This window comes from Anabrus simplex, chromosome 2 (genome assembly GCF_040414725.1).
Source record: "Anabrus simplex isolate iqAnaSimp1 chromosome 2, ASM4041472v1, whole genome shotgun sequence".
Taxonomy (NCBI): Eukaryota; Metazoa; Arthropoda; class Insecta; order Orthoptera; family Tettigoniidae; genus Anabrus; species Anabrus simplex.
In genome coordinates, this window is record NC_090266.1 from 412,911,389 (window position 1) to 412,934,620 (window position 23,232).

General features: G+C 35.2%; 1 protein-coding gene across 2 annotated transcripts in view; it reads left to right on the plus strand.

The window, feature by feature from the left end:
* The window catches only part of LOC136862870 (dihydrolipoyllysine-residue succinyltransferase component of 2-oxoglutarate dehydrogenase complex, mitochondrial), a 230,837-nt gene that overhangs the window by 195,891 nt on the left and 11,714 nt on the right, over window positions 1-23,232 (plus strand). For both annotated transcript variants that reach the window (XM_068225803.1, XM_067139138.2), the window contains one exon: window positions 1,862-2,113. In XM_068225803.1, coding sequence (XP_068081904.1) covers window positions 1,862-2,113 — 252 coding nt within the window. The remainder of the gene's footprint in view (window positions 1-1,861; window positions 2,114-23,232) is intronic.

Here is a 23,232-nt window from a genome sequence, read left to right on the forward strand (position 1 = left end):
TCTGGAGGTCAAATGGACTGTATCGCGATTGACATGTCTAAAGCATTTGATAGGGTGGATCATGGGAGACTACTGGCAAAAATGAGTGCAATTGGACTAGACAAAAGAGTGACTGAATGAGTTGCTATATTTCTAGAAAATAGATCTCAGAGAGTTAGAGTAGGTGAAGCTTTGTCTGACCCTGTAATCGTTGAGAGGGGAGTTCCTCAGGGCAGTGTTATCGGACCTTTATGTTTTCTTATATATATAAATGATATGAGTAAAGGAGTGGAATCGGAGGTAAGGCTTTTTGCAGATGATGTTATTCTCTATAGAGTGATAAATAAGTTACAAGATTGTGAGCAACTGCAACGTGATCTTGAAAATGTTGTGAGATGGACAGCAGGCAATGGTATGTTGATAAACGGGGTTAAAAGTCAGGTTGTGAGTTTCACAAATAAGAAAAGTCCTCTCAGTTTTAATTACTGCATTGATGGGGTGAGAGTTCCTTTTGGGGATCATTGTAAGTATCTAGGTGTTAATATAAGGAAAGATCTTCATTGGGGTAATCACATAAATGGGATTGTAAATAAAGGGTACCGATCTCTGCACATGGTTATGAGGGTGTTTAGGGGTTGTAGTAAGGATGTAAAGGAGAGTGCATATAAGTCTCTGGTAAGAGACTGTCAGCGGAGAGATGGTGTGGAATGATATTAGTAGACGAATAAGTTTGAATGGCGTTTATAAATGTAGGAAAGATCACAATATGAAGATAAATTTGGAATTCAAGAGGACAAACTGGGGCAAATATTCATTTATAGGAAGGGGAGTTAGGGATTGGAATAACTTACCAAGGGAGATGTTCAATAAATTTCCAATTTCTTTGAAATCATTTAGGAAAAGGCTAGGAAAACAACAGATAAGGAATCTGCCACCTGGGCTACTGCCCTAAATGCAGATCAGTATTGATTGATTGACAGTGTATGAAGATGTGTGGAGATTGTCTTTGTCCTTTAGTGTTTTCATGTTTGTCCTTGTCTCCTATTTCTGTTGCTCCCTCTTTCCACATGACATACAGGAGGAAATACAGAATTTAAAAAAAAATTCAAAATAATTATTACCTGTCAATATGGATAAATAATAAAATTTATATAATGTAATTCTTCACATTGCTTGACTGATCCTCACTCTTATAAAACTTTCTAGATAAGATAGATAAGTTTCATTTTCAGTTTCTTGCTGATATACGCTATAATTCCTACCATGAATAAAGCAGTAACTGTAAACACAATGCTTATAAATAGCAATACGTACATACATTTTTCACTGAGGAGTTATCAGTTACATTCATTGGGGACAGCTCAATGATCTAATGTGGAAGGCATCACATTTCAACTAGCTATCAAATCTTGAAAATAATTTAAATTTGGGTTATGGAATGAACTTAGATGTATGAGGAGTCTTTGTGGTTGACTGATTTTATATTTCATATACTAATCGAGTTGACTGCGCGGTTAGGGTCGCATAGCTGTTAGCTTATTACAAGATATTAAATATCCTTTGTAAAGCTGTTAGCGTGTGTTTGGGGTATAGTGGCTTTGAATTACACCATTGGCAGTCCTCAAGATGCTTTTTTGCAGTTTTCCATTTTAACACCAGGCAATTAAGGGTGCTATCTTTGCAATCTCTTTCCCATCCTTGCACTGTCAAAAACATTTGATGTGTTAGTGTGACATTAATTCATTAGAAAAATAGTAATGTGGTATTTCATAGCTCTTGTAATGGGGACTGAATTACACTTGAAAGACTGAAATATTTATTGTAATTTTTCCATAATATCATGTTACATAATGTATATTTTCTTTATCGTTTCTTCTTTCAGGGTTTGGTGGTTCCAGTTCTGCGTAATGTTGAAAGTATGAATTTTGCTGACATAGAACTTAATATAGCTGCACTAAGTGAAAAGGCTCGCAAAGGTCATTTGGCATTGGAGGACATGGATGGAGGAACATTTACAGTTAGTAATGGTGGAGTATTTGGTTCCCTTATGGGAACACCCATCATCAATCCACCTCAATCTGCCATCTTAGGGATGCATGGAATACTTGAAAGGCCTATTGCTGTAAATGGACAGGTATTCAATTATTACTTTTTAGTTATAAATGTACTCAAGTCTTACCATAAATATTGTCACAATTTTTATAATGGCTATATATGCAGTGTTCAATGTTAACAACTTCTTCTCATAGGCACCGTTATATTGAATTAGTAATTATCTTGCCTCAGGTACTGTGTGCAGGCATTTTAATTTGGGGCCATTTAGGTTGCCTGCATATTGGTTTTGACGCTCAGTTTTACCCTACCAGATGGCAGGGAATTTGGACTCTGTTTGATGATCTATGTCTGTCATTGAATTAATTTGGTGTGGTAAATGCCAAATGTGGCACCGGAGATATATTTAGATGCCATCATCGTATGGCATGGAACGTTGAGTGGATTTATTTCCATCACTTCAAAATCAGACTACCTTTGCTGGGTTTGAACCCGTGATTTTGGAATCTAGGGCCAATGCTGTACCACTGATCCAAAGATAGAGCACAAATATTTGGAAAATTGTTAGTTCAACTGCAGAAAGAAGCTTTTTTTGTATAGTTTTTATAACAAAATGAGGCAGTTAAGAAAATTATGTGGTTGTTACAGGAATGCAGTACAGTAATTTGGAAAAAGTTATTCGAGCTCCTATAGAAACCTGACATTTTGAAAAGGTTTATGAATAACTTTATCTAATCATTCATTGACACTGGAACTCTGAACAGTAGGCCAGGGAAATGGAAGAACTGTGAAAGTCATGAAAGCAGAGGTGGTACATCTCCTCACAAATTTTGTATAGATAAGTTAGTGATTATTTGGAAACTGAAAGTTTTAAAAAAAATGTTCATGTATAGTATGTTCAGTTATGACCTTGGGCTCTTAAAAGATAAGTGATGTAGGTCACCTCTTTAAAAAGATCCATTACATTACAGCCTGGATGGACCATGGCCTACCAAGTGACCACTTCTCAACATAAAGGCCTGCAGATTACTACCTAATGCATGGTCAGTGCAACAAATCCTCTCTCTCATTATTTGCTTTCTAGACTGGAGCTGTTGTCTCACTGTCTGATAGCTCCTCAATTGTTCTCACATAGGCTGAAATGGACATCGAACCAGCCCGCATATCCAGGTAATAATTTCCGACTTTGTTGGTAATCGAATCTGGGTTGTTTTTTATGAAAACCCTTTTCCTGTTGATGAGGATTTTCTTCTCAGAATGATAGAAAGTTGTAATGTACCAAGAGACAATCTCATAGCAAATGGCTAAGAATCACAAAAAAATTTTGAGGTCAAAAACAGATTTTCCAACAGGATTCTAGTGATCTAAATCCAGCTAGTGGTTCGAAATGAAGTAGTGTAATAGTCTTGATATATATATTTTTTTTTTTTAGTTTTTTGCTTTATGTCACACTGACACAGATAGGTCTTATGGTGACGATGAGACAGGAAAGGCCTAGGATTGAAAAGGAAGCGACCGTGAAAGTTGCTGTAAACATAGAGTGTTGTACCACAACATAGGCACTGGGTCACCCAGAGGGAAAGAGTGGATAGTACAAAATGAAATATAAGAAAAAGAATCAGGGCTAACCTATGAAAGCAGATAGGACAAACTAATGACGTGCATAAATCTTTAGCAACTCTTAAGACATATATATCTTGTTTTTGTTCGAGAGCAGAACAGGATTTTTTTTTTTTGCTAGTTGTTTTACGTCGCACCGACACAGATACCCTACGTCTTATGGCGACGACCAGGAAATGTTACTAGTGAAAGACAATGATATGTTATTGATGCCAGTTCTAGATTGATCTTACATTAATTACCCTTTTCAAGAATACATGCAAAATTTATTTTCTTTTTCCTTTTCCAACATGAATTAAAATAAAATGGACCAGCCAAGAAAATTAATACAAGTTTCATCCACAGCAGCAACAAAGGAAGGAGACTATCATAAAGTAATTCATAGCTAAAACTTTTGAACCATGTACATATTTCACCGCAATATTCATACAATTATTTTGGAGAATGCATACCAAAATTCTTCAATTGAATGGCGCTACCCTATAAACAATTCTGACTGATAACAAATTATTTAGTCCATTACACTTTGCCCTGAGAACTTAAGTTCAGTTCATTTTTAAAGAGATTTCAAGCAGCATGTTGAGCTCTACAAGCTTCAGTGAAAGTCAATCCGGCGTGCCAGCACAAACAAAGTTCCGGTCTTTTTCAAAAGTCAGACTGGCTCACAACCTTCTATTGAAAAATATAGGAGAGCAAATACTGACCAGGTCTGAAACAAAGACGTTATACCGCCCACCATCAGGTCTAAAAGAAAAGATGAAGGCAAAGAATTCATAGTCCAACACTTCATTATCACCTTTGGTTTGAGCATGTTGTATGAGAAAATTGAAGCTCTGCGACATGGCACAGGAGGTAAGTAGACGATGTTGTTCTCAATTCCTCATGTATTCAGAGATGGACTTACAGCAAGTCCAGGCCCTCCCATTTATACCAAATGCCACATGATATAAAACAAATCACAGTGTAGGTAGACTAAGAAAATTTGCTGGATCATTCTAGATGTTATACACTAACCAATAATTAAGGTCAAAGGATTTTTCCCACCATCCAATATTTATTTTATTTTTATAGCTAGTTTTTAAGCATATACAAACGTTTGTCAGCTTAAATTCTAATTGATCATTACAAGAACATGTTTCATTCCATTTTGGAACATCTTCAGCTTAAAAAAAAGTTTACTAAGTACAAATATTGGCACACATAATATAATGAGAACACTAAAGGTGATAATGAAGTTAAAATGCTTAATTAATGAAAACTTTCTTCAGCAATGACTCGTGAATTTTATTCTTGCCATTGATGTGCATAACGGAGGTTTATCATACAGTTGTATATAAATATAGCTTTAGCACTGTCAACAACATTGTCAATATAATCAGGATTTTGTGCATGATTCATTACAAATTAAGGACAGAATTCTTTTCATTCATTTCTTTAGTAAAGATTCAACTACTGTGCTCCTTGATGCAGCAGCTATGCTCTCATGGTGTGATAACCTACAAACTTGGATATTCCAGCTCATGATTCCCTGCTAGATTGCTTCCATTGATAGGCAAAGTTTGTTCTTAATGTTGATGTCCAAAAATTAATGGAATTAAAGTGAATTTTGTTATTTTTTTGTGGTGATAAAGGAATTACCTCGTAGGAGTGCTTCCATTTGAGAGCTTAATATAGGTAATGTTGAACATGTCTGCCAAAGTAATGAATGTACCATGATATATTTTCGATGAATATAGCTTGGCAGCAGGTGTTGTATTATGTCCACTTCCTCCATGTGTCACGCAGTATATATATATATATATAAAACTAGAAACATACCCGTGCTTCGCCACGGCTATAAAATGTGATTTATTATTCAAAGTTTTACATATTGGAGAGTCCACTGTCAGCTGAGCCTGTAAAATACGTCCTCAGTTCGTACGTCAAACTGTTTTGGGGGAATTATTATTTATTTTATAATCTACCACTCACTTGAACCTCGTACGGAAGAAATTGAATGTTTTAAACCATATCTGATTTAACATCTAGGAAGTAAAAGCGACCAACCTGTGAAATTTTTATTTTGTACGTCGAACAGTAATGGAGGAATGAATACTTTTTTAAGTGGTTAATATTTTGAAATACCGTATTTATTAACATCTAGGATATAGAAGACCACCCTTCATAAAAAATGTTATGTTTGTGCCTGAAACCGTTTTGGAAGAATGGACATTGTTTTTTTTTAGTCAAATAAATACGTATTTTTTATTTTTGGAAAATCCCCTTAAGGGCATGGGGTGGGTGAGAAGAAGTGAACTTAGTTGAATTCTTTTTACGGCGATGCTCATGCATCAAATACTGAAGATGTTAGAGATGTGAATATTGGTACTTGGAATCTCCTTTAAAAATAAGGAAACATGTATGCGTTTGTTTATAGAGAAATTCTCTTAAGGGGGGTGAAAAAAGGTGAGAAAAGGGTTGAATACCTTTTTGAGGATACTTATACCTCAAAAACTGAAGATGTTATGGTCATGAAATTTTTTATTTGGAATCTCCTTTAAAAATAAAGGAAAACACATTTTTTCTTTTTTTCTTGAAATCCTACTTAGCAGAGGGTGGGGGCTGGGGGTTGGTGAATAGGACTGAGACAAACATGGTGAATGTTTAAAATGAGTATACCTCAAACACGAAACATGTTACAGACGTGAAAATTGCTATTTTCAACCACTTTTAAGTATAAATTAAAACACAGTACTTTTTTGTTTTAGGAAAAATCACTTGGGGGGGGGGGGGTAAAAAGGACTGAAAGTGGGGTTGAATTATTTCTATTAGGATACTGGTATTTCTAAATATGAAGACATTAGACGTGAAAATTGGTATTTGGAATCTCCTTTAAAAATAAATTGACACGTATTTTTTGGTTTTCGCAAAATCCACTTAAAGGGGGTGTAAAAAGGACTGAAAAGGGGTTGAATTACTTCTATGAGGATACTTATATCTCAAAATCGGAAGATGTTACAGACATAAAAAGTAGTATTTGAAATCTTCTTTAAAAATAAAGAAAAACAAATCCTTTTGTTTTCGGGAAATGAAAGTAAGGGTGGGTAAATTAATTGAAGAATGAGTTTAATTCTCTGTATGAGGATACTTATATGACAAAAACAAAGGATTTTACGGACGTGAAAATTGGTATTTGGAATCTCCTTTAAAAATAAAGAAACACGCATAGTTTGTTGGGGGGAACCAACTTAAGGTTGGTGTAAAAGGAGTTTAATTCTTTTTATGAGGATACAAATAAGAAGTGAACTTAAAACAATGCACCCGCAAGGGGTTTTGACTGGGGAAAGAGGAATGATGAAAAAAATATACGTTTATATGAGACTGTTTGAATTACGAAGTTAAAATGTCAGATTATATCCTAAGTGTTAAATAACAGACGGTTTGAAACAAATTTAACCCCTCAGAGAGTTAAATGGGGGCCATAATCCGATAAAATATATATTAATTTCTTCCTCCGAAATGGCGTGACATACGAAGACAAAATTCCAAATAGCGGCATGTAAGTTTTATTTTAAATCCTAGGTGTGAAATAGGAAATATGATTAAACGTGCCACCGCTAAAGTGTAAAATAAGGTTAGCTCCGTAAACTAAATTATTCATCCCTTCAAAACCGTTTGGCGTACAAAGTTGTAATTTTACGAGAAGGGTCTTCTTCTATGTCCTAGGTGTAAAATACCGTATACTTCAAAACATTTCTCCCTAAGAGGTTTAGATGGTAGTTGGCTCTCAAGAACACAATATCCATTCTTCCAAAACCGTTTCAGGCACGAAGATAACTTCTTTTTTACGAAGTGTTGTCTTCTATATCCTAGATGCTAATAAATATTTCAAAACATTCACCCCTTAAAAAGTATTCATTCCTCCATTACTGTTCAACGTACTAAATCAAAATTTCACAGGTTGGTCGCTTTTAAGTCCTAAATGTTAAATCCGATACGGTTTAAAACATTCAAATTCTTTCTTCCGTACGGGGTTCAAGTGAGTGGTAGATTATAAAATAAATAATCATTCCCCCCAAACCATTTGACGTACGAAATGAGGACGTATTTTACAGGCTTTGCTGACAGCGGACTCTCCAAAATGTAAAGCTTTGAATAATAACTTTCATTTTAAAACCGTAGTGAAGCCCGGGTATGTTGCAAGTAGGCTATATATAAAATAACATATCCTGACTGACTGATTTATCATCGCCAAGCTAAAACTACTGAACGTAACTAAATGAAATTTTCGGGATACATTTATATTACAGTCTAGGTGCTCACTATGGGAGAAATTTTTAATATTCCGTCGCTAAGGTGTTGAAACTGGAGATGAATTTTTAAATGAGCATATCTATATCGCAATATCTTAAAAGTTTACACACCAAAAAATTTGTACTTAGAATCTCATTTAAAAAATTTTAAAAAGTTTTTTTTTGAAAATCCCCTGAAGGGAGGTGAAAAAAGTGAATGAGGAGTTGAATACCTTTTATGAGGATACTTGTATCTCAAAAACTGAAGATGTCACAGACATGGAAATGGGTATTTGGAATCTCCTTTAAAAATAAACACGTATTTTTTGCTTTTGGAAAATCCAATTAATGGAGGTGAACAGAAGTGACAAATGCGGTGAATTTAAAAAAATCTGTATCTACAGTATATCTCAGAAAAATAAATGTTGCAGACGTGAAAATTGGTATTTGGAATCTCCTGTAAAAGGAAAGAAACATAGATAATTTATTTTTGAAAATTCCACTTAAGGGGAACTGAAAAAGGGGATGAATTTTTAAAATGTGAATATCTACACAACATCTCATAAACTTGACGTGTTACAGACGTGAACATTGGTATTTTTAATCTCTTTTAAAATAAAGAGATATGTATTTTCTTGTTTTCAGAAAGAAACACTCTTGGCGAGGGGTAAAGAAAACTGAAAATGGGGTTGAATTTCTTTTATTAGAATAGTGATATCTGAAAAAATGAAGATGTTACAGAGGTGAAAATTGGTAATTGGATTCTGCTTTAAAAATAAAGAAATACGTATTTCTTTGTTTTCGGAAAATCCAATTAACGGGGAGATGGGGGTGTGGAAGGTTTGAAAAATGAGTTGAATTCCTTTTATGAGAAGACTTAAATATAAAAAACTGAAGTCGTTACAGACGTGAAAATGTGTATTTGGAATCTCCTTTAAAAATAAATAAACACGCATTTTTGAGAAAAATTCAACTTGGGGGGAGGAGGAGTTGAATTATTTTTGTGAGGATACATATATCTCAAAAATTGAAGGTGTTACAGTTATGATCATTGGTATTTGGAAGCTCCTTTTTAAATAAAGAAACACGTTATTTTTTTAGTTTTTGGAAAATTCACTTAAGGCGGGAGGGTTAAAGGAAGTGAAAAATGGAATTATTTTTGTGGTGATGCTTTTTCTTAAAAACTGAAGATGTAACAAACGTGAAAATTTTTATTTGGAACCTCCTTAAAAAAATAAAGAAACATGCATTTTTGGAGGAAAATCAACTTGGGGGAGAGGAGTAAAATAAGGCATTTAATTCTTTTATGTGGATACATATATCTCAAAAACTGAAGATGTTACAGGCATGAAAATTGTAATCTCCTTTCAAAGTAAAGAAACATGTATTCCTTGTGTTTGAAAAAAAAAACGCTTGGAGGGTGGGGTGGGGGTTGAATGAATTGAAAAACTAGTTGAATTCTTTGTATGAGGGTACTTATATCTCAAAAACTAAGGATGTTATAAACGTGAAAATTGGTATTTGAAATCTCATTTAAAAATAAAGAAACATGCATTTTCGGCAGGGGGATCAAATAGGGTGGGAAGAGGGGAAAGGAGTTGAATTATTTTATCTGAAGATACATATATCTCAAAAACTGAAAATGTTACAGTCCTGATAATTCATATTAGGAAGCTCTTTTATAAATAAAGAAACACGTAGTTTTTGTTTTCGGAAAATTCGTTTAAGGAGGGAGAGTGAAAGGAAGTGAAAGAATTGAATTCTTTTTATGGGGATACTTACATCTCAAGAACTGAAGGTTACAGACGTGAAAATTGGTATTAAGACTCTACTTTGAAAATAAACATATCTTTTGGGGGGTGGGGTGAATAAGTAGTTGATCTGTGTTTATGAGATTACTTATAACTAAGAAACTGAAGATGTTCCAGACATGAAAATTTGTATTTCAATAAAGATTCCAAATAAAGAAACACGCATTCTTTGGTTTCGAAAAAATCCACTTAAGGGGGGGGGGGTGAAGGAATTGAATTCTGTTTATGAGGATACTTATATCTCAGAAGATGAAGATGTTACAGACGTGTAAATAGGTATTTAGAATCTATTTTAAAATTGAAGAAGCACTTTTTTTTGACTTGAGAGAAGACTCTTTCTCACATGTACAGATCTATGTCGCATGGTCACCTTAGCCCCCAAAGGCAATACCATAAATGTAGTTTGCAAAGAGTTTCTGGGGTAAATGGAACTCAATTTTTCAGTGAGATTTTATACCTTAGCGATTTTCAGATAATATCTTTGTATAGTGCCGAGAAACGATTACTTTTAACAAATTACGAAATCCACGCGAGCGAAGCCGCGGGTAACGGCTGTTATATATAATAACTTGTCCTGACCGACAGACTGTCTGATTCATCATCGCCGAGCAAAAACTATTGGACATAAAGAAATGAAATTTTGGGGATATATTCATATTATAATGTAGTTGCTCACTTACAGACGATTTTCGCATATTTCGTCGCTAAGGGGGTGAATATATTTAAAATTAGTGTATCAATATCTCGAAAACTGAATAATCTAAGGACATGAAAAGTGGAATTTGGAATGTGCCTTAAAAATAGAGAAACACGATTTTTTTTCGGAAAATCCTGCTAAGGGGGGTGAAAAATGGTGAAAAAATGGTTGAATATCTTTTGTGTGGACGCTTATATCTCAAAAACTGAAGATGTTACAGTCATGAACATTGGTATTTGGAATCTCCTTTAAAAATAAAGAAACACGTATTTTCTTGCTTTTGGAAAATCTATTTAAGGGGGTGGTGAACAGGAGTGAAAATGGGGGTGAATATTTAAATGAGTACATCTCGAAAGCGTAACATGTTACAGACATGAAAATTGGTATTTGGAATCTCCTGTAAAAGTAAAGGATGGCGCATAATTTGTTTTCTGAAAATCCATTTAAGGGGAAGTGTTAAAGGGGGTAATTTTTTAAAATGAGCATATATACAGTTTATATAAAAAACTTAACACGTTACAGACGCGAAAATTTGTAGTTTTAATCTTTTGAAAGTAAAAGTAACTTGTATTTGTTTTTGGAAAAGAAACACTTCAGTTGGGGGAAATGAAATGGCGTATGGCTTTTAGTGCCGGGAGTGTCAGAGGACATGTTCGGCTCACCAGGTACAGGTCTTTTGATTTGACTCCCGTAGGCGACCTGCGCGTCGTGATGAGGATGAAATGGTGATGAAGACGACACATACACCCAGCCCCAATGCCAGCGAAATTAACCGGTGATCATTAAAATTCTCGACCCTGCCGGGAATCGAACCCGGGACCCCTGTGACCAATGGCCAGCACGCTAACAATTTAGCTATGGAGAGGGACAGTTGGGGGGGGGGGGGTGTACAAAGGACTGAAAATGAGGTTCAATTATTTTTATTTGGATACTTAATATCACAAAAACTGCAGATTTTACAGACATGAAAATTGGTATTTGGAATCTCCTTTAAAAATAAACACGTATTCTTTTTTAAGAAAATCTACGTCAGGGTGTAGGGTGGGTTAAGAGAAGTGTACTTATATGAATGCTTTTCATGGGGATACTATACATCAAATACTGAAGATGTTGCAGAAGTGAAAATTGGTATTTGGAATCTCCCTTCAATAAGGAAACTCGTACTTTTCTGTTTTCAAAAGTTTTATTTGGAATCTCGTTTAAAAATAAAGAAACGCGCATTCTTATGCTTTCGGAAAATCGGATTAAGTGTGGGTAAATTAAATGATAAATTAATTTAATTTTTTGTATGAGGATACTTATATCACAAAACTGAAGTACGTCACGTACGTGAAAATTGGCATTTGCAATCTTCTTTAAAAATAAAGAAACTCGTATTTTTGTGGGGTGGGGGAGAAAAATCAACTGAAGTGGGGTGTAACAGGAGTTGAATTCTTTTTATGAGGATAAAAATAATAAGTAGATTTAAAACAGTACACCCCTAAGGGGTTTTGACAGGGGGATGAGGAATGATGACAAAAATATACGTTTATATGAAACTGTTTTAATTACAAAGTTAAAATGTCAAATGATATCCTAGGTGTTAAATAACAGAAGGTTTGTAATAAATTCAACCCCTCAGAGAGTTAAATAGGGGTTATAGTCCGGAAACAATATTAATTCCTTCCTCCGAAACGGTTTAACGAACAAAGACAAAATTCCAAATACCGGTATATATTTTAAATCCTAGGTGTGGAAATATTTTGAAACGTTCCTTCGCTGCTAAAGTGTCAATTGAGGTTAGCTCCGTAAAGTAAATCATACAAAATCAAAATTTCTCCTGTTGGTCGCTTTTACATCCTAGATGTTAAATCAGATACGGTTTAGAACATTCAAATACTTCCATAGGAGTTTCAAGTAAGTATTAGATTATAAAATAATCATTCCCGCAGAACCGTTCGACGTACGAACTCAGAATGTATTTTACAGGCTCAACTGACAGTGGACTCTCCAATATGTAAAACTTGGGTACCTTGATAGTATAAACATAAAATAACTTGTCCTGACTGACTGACTGACTGACTGACTGACTGACTCACCTTCGACGTACGAACTCAGGACTTATTTTACAGGCTCAACTGACAGTGGACTCTCCAATATGTAAAACTTTGATTAATAACGTTCACTTTAAAGCCGTAGTGAAGCACGGGTACCTTGCTAGTATATAAATAAAATAACTTGTCCTGACTGACTGACTGACTGACTGACTGACTGACTGACTGACTGACTCACCTTCGCCGAGCCAAAACTATAAGACATAAAGAAATGATATAATGGAGGTACATTTCTATTACAATGTAGGTGCTCTTTAAGGGACGATTTTTGATATTCCGTCGCTAAGGGGGTGAAAAGGGGGATGAATATTTAAAATGAGTGTACCCATATCTTGAAGACTGAACAGTTAACAGACATGAAAATAGGTATTTGGAATCTCCTTTAAAAATAAAGAAACAGTTATTTTTTTTTCAGAAAATCCTGTTACGGTGGGGGGGGGGGGATGAAGAAAAGGTGAAAAATTGGTTGAATACCTTTTATGTGGATAATTATATCTCAAAAACTGAAGATGTTACAGTAGTGAAAATTGGCATTTGGTATCTCCTTTAAAAATAAAGAAAAACATGTTTTTTTTTGGAAAATCTACTTGCGGGGTTGTGAACAGGAGTGACAATGGGGGTTAATTTTTAAAATGAGTATATCCGCAGTATATCTAAAAAATGTAAAATGTTACAGTCGTGAAAACTTGTATCTGGAATCTCCTTTAAAAGTAAAAGAACACGTATAATTTGCTTTCTGAGAAGCCACTTAAGGGGATGTGTTAAAGAGGGTAAATTTTTAAAATGTGTATATATACAGCATATATAAAAAACTTAACATGTTACAGATTAAAAAGTGGGTATTTTTAATCTCTTTTAAAAATAAAGAAACAAGTTTTGTTTTTTTGTTTTTCGAAAATCCAAATAATGGGGGGTGATCAGGAATGACAAAAGGGAATGAACTTTTAGAAAATATATCCACAGAGTATCTCAAAAACGTAACACGTTGCAGAGGTAAAAATTGGTATTTGGAATCTGCTGTAAAAAGAAAGAGGCATAGATAATTTGTTTCCTGAAAATCCACTTAAGGGGGACTTAAATTGGGGATGAATTTTTAAAATAAGCATATGCACAGTATATCTCAAAAACTTAACATGTTATTGAAGTGAAAATGGATATTATAATCTCTTTTATAAATAAAATTGTATTTTTTGTTTTTTAGAACAAAACACTTGAGGGTGTGAGGTAAAATGGACTGAAAAGAAGGTTGAAGTCTTTTTATTCGAATACTGATATTTCCAAAACTGAAGATGATACTGACGTGAAAATTGGTAATTGGTATCGCCTTTAAAATTAAGAAAAAATATTTTTTATTTTCCGAAAATCCCCTTAAGGGGGGTGAAAGAACTGAAAAATTATTTGAACCATTTGTATGACGATACTTATAACTCGTAAGCTAAAGATGTTGCATACGTGAAAATTGGTATTTGGAATCTCCTTTACAAGTTTAACACGCATTCCTTTGATTTCGGAAAATCCAATAAGGGGGTGGAAGAATTGAATTATTTGTATGAGGATACTTATATTTAACTAGCAAGATGCCCGTACTTCGCTACGGTATTACAATGAAATTTATAATTGAATACTTAACGTTTTATATATAATCCGCCGAAATTCGCGGTCTAACTCGTTTTCTGAGAGAATCCGCAAAAATTCGTGATCTGACTTGTTTTCTGCGAGATTACGGCAAAGTACCTCCCATTTTCCATCTTTCTTTCCAGCGATCGATTTCATACTTCCCGGGCTAGGTCCAGGTATTCCACCCGGCCAGTTGGGTCCCTAAATCTTTGCCATCTTTTCCTGTAAGCATTTCGATATGGATCAAATCCTTGAGGAGATACGGCGTGGTGACGTCTAGGGTGCCTTGGCTGTACTGAACCCGCTGCCGGACTGCATTCGTAGTCATTACCCGGCTAGGACCCGTTTCCAGCGCGTTCCGCACATTTTGACGACGGTCCAGAACATTATTATTATTATTATTATTATTATTATTATTATTATTATTATTATTATTAGGTTGGGTGATATTAGTTGAATTTAGGTTATTATTATTGTTATTATTATTATTATTATTATTATTATTATTATTATTATTATTATTATTATTATTATTATTATTATTATTATTATTGATGGTCTGGAGCCCACAGCAAGATGCAAGACCGCTACTTGGCGGTAAATTACATCCTCTGCCATTGTCATTGCTGACAATGTGACCAGCACCATCGTCGCGCGTAGGCAAGTGCGCGAGATTTCTGGCGACACGAATGATATACTTCCTTGAATTATTGACCTTATTATAGAGGTGAACAATTACACGGTCAATATCATTCATATAGTTTATTTCAAATGTGTTTAAATTTTTATTTATATGCCAGGAGAATCTACTGTAATCTAACTTTATGTACTCCAAAGGAAAAGATGGTTCTTGAAAACGAACCCAGGTAAGATTTAAAATGATCAGTTTATGATCAGAATAAGTACCTTATGAACAGTAAAATCATTTGGTCTTCACTCCGTTTTCGTCCCACTGCCGTTGATTTACCCCCGCCCCCCAAGAAAAACGAAGGCGTATTTCCTTATGTTTAAAAGAGATTCCAAATACCAATGTTCAAATCTGTTACCTTCAGTTCTGAGATATAAGTATTCCTATAAAAAGAATTCATATTTTTCACTTCCTTTTTCACTTCCCCCACCCCCTAAGTGAATTTTCCGTTAAAAATACTTGTCTCTCTAATAGTAAAGGATCTTCTAAATACCAATTATCAGGACTCAACATCTTCAGTGTTTGAAATAATTGTTCTCACAAAAGGAATTCAAATCGTTTTCACCCCCGCCCCAGAATGATTTCGTAAAAAACGCTTTTTTCTTTGTTATTAAAGGAGATCCAAATATCAGTTTTTATGTCTGTTTTTATTAGATGTAAGTATCCTCTTACAATTAATTCAATTAATTTTTCATATTTTCACGTCCCCATCCATTCTTGGATTTTCAGAGAATACTTGTTTGTTTAATTTTAAAGCACATTCCAAATACCAATTTTCTTGTCTGCAAAACCTTTCTTTTTTGAGATAATAGTATCCTCATACAAATAATTCAACTAATTTTTCAATTTCCCTCCTCCCTTTAGGTGGATTTCCGAAAACAAAAATATGTATTTCTTTATTTTTAAAGGAAATTTCAAATACCAAATTTCACGTCTGTAACATCTTCAGCTTTTGAGATATAAGTATCCTAATTGAAAGATTTCAACCCCAATTTCAGTTACTTTTACCCCTCCACCCAAGTGTTTTTTCTTTATTTTCAATAGAGATAAAAATACTATTTTTCACTTCGTTAACATGTTAAGTTTTTGAGATATACTGTAAAAATGCTCTTTTTAAAATTTCACCCCCTTTTTAGTTCCCCTTAAGTGGAGTTTCCAAAAACAAATCACCTATGTTTCGTACTTTTACAGGAGATTGCAAATACCAATGTTTACGTCTGTAACATTTTACGTTTCTGAGATATACTGCAGATATTGTCTTTCTAAAAATTCACCCCAATGTGTCACTCCTGTTTAACCCTCATTAATTAGATTTTCCAAAAACAAAAAGTACGTGTTTCTTTATTTTAAAAGAGGATGTTAAATACCAAATTTTACATCTGTACACTTTAAAAATTTTATACACCTATTTTTGAAATTCACCCCCTGTTAAACCCCCATTAATTGGATTTTCCAAAAACAAAAAGTGTATGTTTCTTTATTTTTAAATTAGATCCCAAATACCAATTTTCAGGTCCGTATTATCTTCAGTTTCTGAGATATAAATATCCTCATTAAAGGCATTCATCCCATTTTTCACCCTTTTCCACCCTTCCTATTGAGATTTTCCGAAAATAAACAAATACGTGTTTCTTTATTTTTAAAGGAGATATTAAATACCAATTTTTACATCTATAAACTTTAATTTTTTTTAAAACACAACCCCTTTTCACCCCCACCCCCATTAAATGGATTTTCCAAAAAAAATACATGTTTCTTTATTTTTAAAGGAGATCCCAAACACCAATTTTCAGGTCTGTAATATCTTCAGTTTCTGAGATATAAGTATCTTCATTAAAGGCATTCAACTTATTTTTCACTCCTTTTCACCCCTCCTATTGGGATTTTCCGCAAACAAAAAATGCGTGTTTCTTTTTTTTTAATGAAGATTCTAAATATCAATTTTACATCTGTACACTTTCAAAGTTTTGAGATATAGATACACTCATTTTATAAATTAACCCACCGAGCTCGATAGCTGCAGTCGCTTAAGTTCTGCCAGTATCCAGTATTCGGGAGATAGTAGGTTCGAACCCCACTGTCGGCAGCCCTGAAAATGGTTTTCCGTGGTTTCCCATTTTCACACCAGGCAAATGCTGGGGCTGTAACTTAATTAAGGCCATGGCCGCTTCCTTCCCACTCCTAGCCCTTCCCTGTCCCATCGTCGCCATAAAACCTATCTGTGTCGGTGTAACGTAAAGCAACTAGCAAAAGAAAAATTAACCCCCCTTTTCACCGTCCCATTAATTGGATTTTCCAAAAACAAAAAAATGCGTGTTTCTTTATTTTTAAGGAAGATCCCAAATACCAATTTTCAGGTCTGTAATATCTTCAGTTTCTGAGATATAAGTACCGGTGTCCTGATTAAAGGCATTCAACCCCCTTTTCACCCAATTTTTACATCTTTGAACTTTCAAAGTTTTGCGATATAGATGCACTCATTTTAAAGTTTGACCCCCCCCCCTTTTGACCCCCTTAGCGCCGGAATATCAAAAAATCCTCTCTTAGCGAGCACCTACATGTTAATATGTATCTATCTCCAAAATTTTATTTCTTTATGTCCAGTAGTTTTGGCAGTCAGTCAGTCAGTCAGTCAGGACAAGTTATTTTATATATAGACTAGCAAGATACCCGTGCTTGCTACGGTATTATAATGACATTTATAATTGAATTCGTCGAAATTCGCTGACTTGTTTTCTGATAGAATCAGCCAAAATTCGCGATCTGACTCGTTTTCTGAGAGATTACGGCGAAGTTCCTCCCATTTTTCAATCTTTCGTCCTAGCAATCAATTTCGTACTTCCCGGGCTAAGTCCAGGTATTCCACCCGGTCAGTTGGGTCCCTAAATCTTTGCCATCTTTTCCTATAAGCATTTTTAATATGGATCCAATCCTTGAGGAGATCCGGCGTGGTGTCGTCTTGGGTGCCTTGGCGGTTCTGAACCCGCGGCCGGACTGCAATCGCAGTCATTGCCCGTCAAAGACCCGTTTCCAGCGCGGTCCGCACATTTTGACGACGCTCCAGAACATTATTATTATTATTAGGGTGGGTAATATTCGTTGAATTATTATTATTATTATTATTATTATTATTATTATTATTATTATTATTATTATTATTATTGATGGTCTGGAACCCACAGCAAAATGCAAGACCGCTACTTGGCGGTAAATTACATCTGCTGCCGTTGTCATTGCTGACAATGTGACCAGCACCATCGTCGCGCGTAGGCAAGTGCCCGAGATTTCAGGCGACACGAATGATATACTTGCGTGCATTATTGACCTTATTTTAGAGGTGAACAATTGCACGGCCAATTTCATTCCTATAATTTATTTCAAATGTGTTTACATTATTATTTAATTGCCAGGAGAATCTACTGTAATCTAACTTTATGTTCTCCAAAGGAAGAGATGGTTCTTGAAAACGAACCCAGGAAAGATTAAAAATGATCAGTTCATGATCAGAATAAGTACATTACGAACAGTAAAATCAGTTGGTATCAACTCCTTTTTCACCCCACCGCCGTTAAATTGATTTACCCCCCCCCCCAAAAGAAGAAGGCGTGTTTCCTTATGTTTAAAGTAGATTCCAAATACCAATGTTCACGTCTGTTACCTTCAGTTCTGAGATATAAGTATCCCCATAAAAATAATTCACTTTTTCACTTCCCCTTCACACCCCCCTTAAGTGAATTTCCCGTTAAAAATACTTGTTTCTTTGATAGTAAAGGGTCTTCTAAATACCAATTATATCGACTCTAACATCTTCAGTTTTCAGATATGTGTCCCCATAAAATGAATTCAACTCTTTTTCACCCCCGCCCCCAAGATGACTTCCCCCTAAAACGCTTTCTTCATTGTTTTTAAAGGAGATTCATATACCAACTTTCACGTCTGTAACATCTTTAGTTTTTATTAGATGTAAGTATCCTCATAAAATTAATTCAATTAATTTTTCAATTCTTTCACCTCCCCCACCCCAGCCACTTCACTGGATTTTCCGAGAATACTTTCCTTAATTTTAAAGCAGATTCCAAATACCAAGTTTTACGTCTGCAAAATCTCTCGTTTTGAGATAATAGTATCCTCATACAAATAATTCAAATAATTTTTGAATTTCTCACGCCCCCCCCCCCCACCCTTTAGCTAGATTTCCGAAGACAAAAAATACGTACTCCTATATTTTAAAGGAGATTCCAAATACCGAATTTCACGTCTATAACGTCTTCAGCTTTTGAGATATCAGTATCCAAATTAAAAATTTCAACCCCATTTTCGGTCATTTTAACCCCTCCACCCAAGTCGTTTTTCAGAAAACAAAAAATAAATGTTTCTTTATTTTTAGTAGAGATAAAAAATACTAGTTTTCACTTCGGTAACATGTTAAGTTTTTGAGAACTACTGCAGTAATGCTCATTTTAAAATTTCACCCCCTATTTAGTTCCCCTTAATTGGAGTCTCCAAAAACCAATCACCTATGTGTCTTTACTTTTACAGGAGATTCCAAATACCAATTTTTCCGTCTGTAACATTTTACGGTTCTTAGATATCCTGTAGGTATAGTCTTTCTAAAATTCACCCAAATTTGTCACTCCTGTTTAACCCCCATTAATTGGATTTACCAAAAACAAAAATATACGTGTTTCTTTATTTTCAAAAGAGATCCCAAATACCAATTTTCAGGCCAGTAATATCTTCTATTTCTGAGATATAAGTATCCTAATTTAAGGCATTCAACCACTTTTTCACCATTTTCATCGCTCCTACTGGTATTTTCCGGATACAAAATAACACGTGTTTCTTTATTTTTAAGGGAGATTCTAAATACCAATTTTTACATCTGTAAACTTTCAAAGTTTTGAGATATACATACACTCATTTTAAACATTCACCCCCCTTTTCACCCTCCCATTAATTGGATTTTGCAAAAATTAAAAAATACGTGGTTCTTTATTTCTAAGGGAGATCCCAAATACCAATTTTCAGGTCTGTAATATCTTCAATTTCTGAGATATAACTATCCTCATTAAAGGTATTCAACCCCTTTTTCACACTTTTTCACCACTCCAATTGGGATTTTCCGGAAACAAAATAATACACATTTCCTTATTTTTAAAGAAGATTCTAAATACCAAATTTTACATCTGTAAACTTTTAAAGTTTTGAGATATAGATACACTCATTTTAAAATGTCACCCCCCTTTTCACCCCCTTAGCGACGGAATATCCAAAAATCCTCTCTTAGCGAGCACCTACATGTTAATATGAATGTATAACCAAAATTTCATTTGTTTACGTCCAGTAGCTTTTGGGTCGGCGATGATGAATCAGTCAGTCAGTCAGTCAGTCAGTCAGTCAGTCAGTCAGTCAGTCAGTCAGTCAGTCAGGACAAGTTACTTTATATAGATAGACTAGCAAGATACCCGTGCTTCGCTATGGTATTACACTGAAATTTATAATTGAATGTTATTGTTTTAGATATATAATCCGCCGAAATTTGCGATCCGACTCGTTTTCTGCGAGAATCCGCCAAAATTCGCGATCTGACTCGTTTTCTATTAGATTACGGCAAGTTTCCTCCCATTTTTTCAATCTTTCTTTTACAGCAATCGATTTCGTACTTCCCGGGGTAGGTCCAGGTATTCCACCCGGTCAGTTGGGTCCCTAAATCTTTGCCATCTGTTCCTATAAGCATTTTTAATATGGATCAAATCCTACAGGAGATCCGGCGTGGTGTCGTCTTGGGTGCCTTGGCGGTACTGAACCCGCCGCCGGACTGCATTCTTAGTCAGTACCCGTCCAGGACCCGTTTCCAGCGCGGACCGCAGATTTGACGACGGACCAGAATATTATTATTATTATCATTATTATTATTATTATTATTATTATTATTATTATTATTATTATTATTATTATTATTATTATTATTATATGTTCTAGACCCCACAGCAAGATGCAAGACCGCTACTTGGCGGTAAACTACATCTGCTGCCATTGTCATTGTTGACAATGTGACAGCACCATTGTCGCGGGTAGGCAAGTGTGCGGGTTTTCTGACGATACAAATGACTGAGTTCCGTGCATTATTGACCTTATTATAGAGGTGAACAATTTGACGGTCAATCGCATTCCTATCGTTTATTTCAAATGTGTTTAAATTTTTATTTATATGCCAGGAGAATCTACTGTAATCTAAGAACGTTCTCCGAAGGAAAATATGGCTGTTGAACACGAACCCAGGAAAGATTAAAAATGATCGATTTATGATCAGAATAAGTACATAGAAAATATACAGCCTGTTTCCAGTCATTCGACAGGGCCAGAAATGGAATGAATAAAGCCCCATCTAGTGGCGACAATATGAATTGTGCCGGCTGACGAAGCACTCCTCTGGGGCAATGATCGATGAATGACAAATGAAATGAAATATTGGACAGTGTTGCTGGAATGAATGATGACAGGAAAAATCGGAGTAAACGGAGAAAAACCTGTCCCGCCTCCGTTTTGTCCAGCACGAATGTCACATGGAGTGACCGGGGTTTGAACCAGCTGTGAGAGGCCGGCGCGCTGCCGCCTGAGCAACGGAGGCTCCTCATAAGTACATTATAAACAGTAAAATCAATTGGTCTCGCCTCCTTTTACACCCCACCGCCGTTAAGTTTATTAACACCCCCCACCCCCAAAAAATTAAAATAAGGCGTGTTTCTTTATGTTTAAAGGAGATTCCAAACATCAATGTTCACGTCTATTACCTTCAGTTTTGAGATATAAGTATCGCCATAAAAAAATTCACTTTATTTCACTTCCTTTCACCCCCCCCCCCCCAAGTGAATTATGCGGCAAAAAATACTGTATCTTTAATAGTAAAGGATATTCTAAATACCAATTATCACGACTCTAACTTCTTCAGTTTTTGATTTATGTGTCCTCATGAAAGGAATTCAACTTTTTTTCACTCCCGCTCCCAAGATGGGTTCCCCCCAAAACGCGTTTTTCTTTGTTTTTAAAGGAGATCCAAATACCAATGGTCACGTGTGTAATGACTTTAGTTTTATTAGATGTATGTATTCTCATACAATTAATTCAATTAATTTTTCAATTCCTTCACCCCCCCCCCCCCTCTTCATTGTATTTTCCGAGAATACGTGTTTCTTTACTTTTAAAGCAGATTCCAAATATAAAATGTCACGTCTGTAACATCTTCATTTTGAGATATCAGTAGCCTAATTAAAAGCAACACCATTTTCAGTCACTTTACCCCCCCCCCCCCGCCCCTCCGCCCAAGTGTTATTTCCGAAAACTAAATATACACGTTTCTTTATTTTTAATAGAGATTAAAAATACCATTTTTTTACTTCTGTAACGTCTTGAGTTTTTTGAGATACTGTAGATATTCTCATTTTAAAATTTCACCCCTTTTTAGTTCCCCTTAAATGGAGCTTCCAATTCAAGTACCTTGGAGTCACCCTCCAAACTACTGTAACATCCTACAATATCCACGTCAAAGAAAGAGCAGCCGCAGCAATAAAAGCCATCTACAACATTCAACAACCTCAACAAATATCATTGGGTACAGCAATGCTACTGTTCAGGACAGCCATATCACCAATAACAACCTATGGGATTAGCATCACCTGGGAAAAACTCACACTCAGCGACCTGATGACAATGGAAAAAGTCAAGGCCCGATATCTCAAGAGAATACTAGGCATTGTGAAGTCAGCCCCTTCAAGGTTAACCTATGTTCTAACCAAGGAGGACTACTTCATTGACGATATCAAAACACAGTTGTGTCTACCAAACACCAAGCCCTACGAGAATGCACGCCAAACTTTAAACGAGAAAAGGAATGCTATTTGGTCCGACTTCTATTCCACGGACGCTATAATGACGGAAGAGTGGAAGCAAGCAAATTACGAGCTACGGCACGTAATTACACGTTACGCCACTCATGGATTTCACCACAGATTCTGCCAAACCAAAAACTTCCACCAGCCGAACGAAGACTGTATATATGTAACCTGTGTAACGATCATTGTGAAAAATACCATGCACAAAAATGCAAAATGAGGACAACCACAATAATAAGAATGGCATAGTTGACTATCTGTACAAAAACTGTTTTTGCACATTGTGCGCTTTTCATTTAATAATAAAAAACAAATCACCTATGTTTCTTTACATTTATAGGAGATTCCAAATACACACTTTTTACGTCTGTAACATTTTACGTTTCTCAGATATTCTGTAGATATAGTCTTTCAAAAAATTCACCCCAATTTGTCACTCCTGTTTAACCCGCCATTAATTGGATTTTCCAAAAACAAAAAATACGTGTTTCTTTGTTTTTAAAGGAGATCCC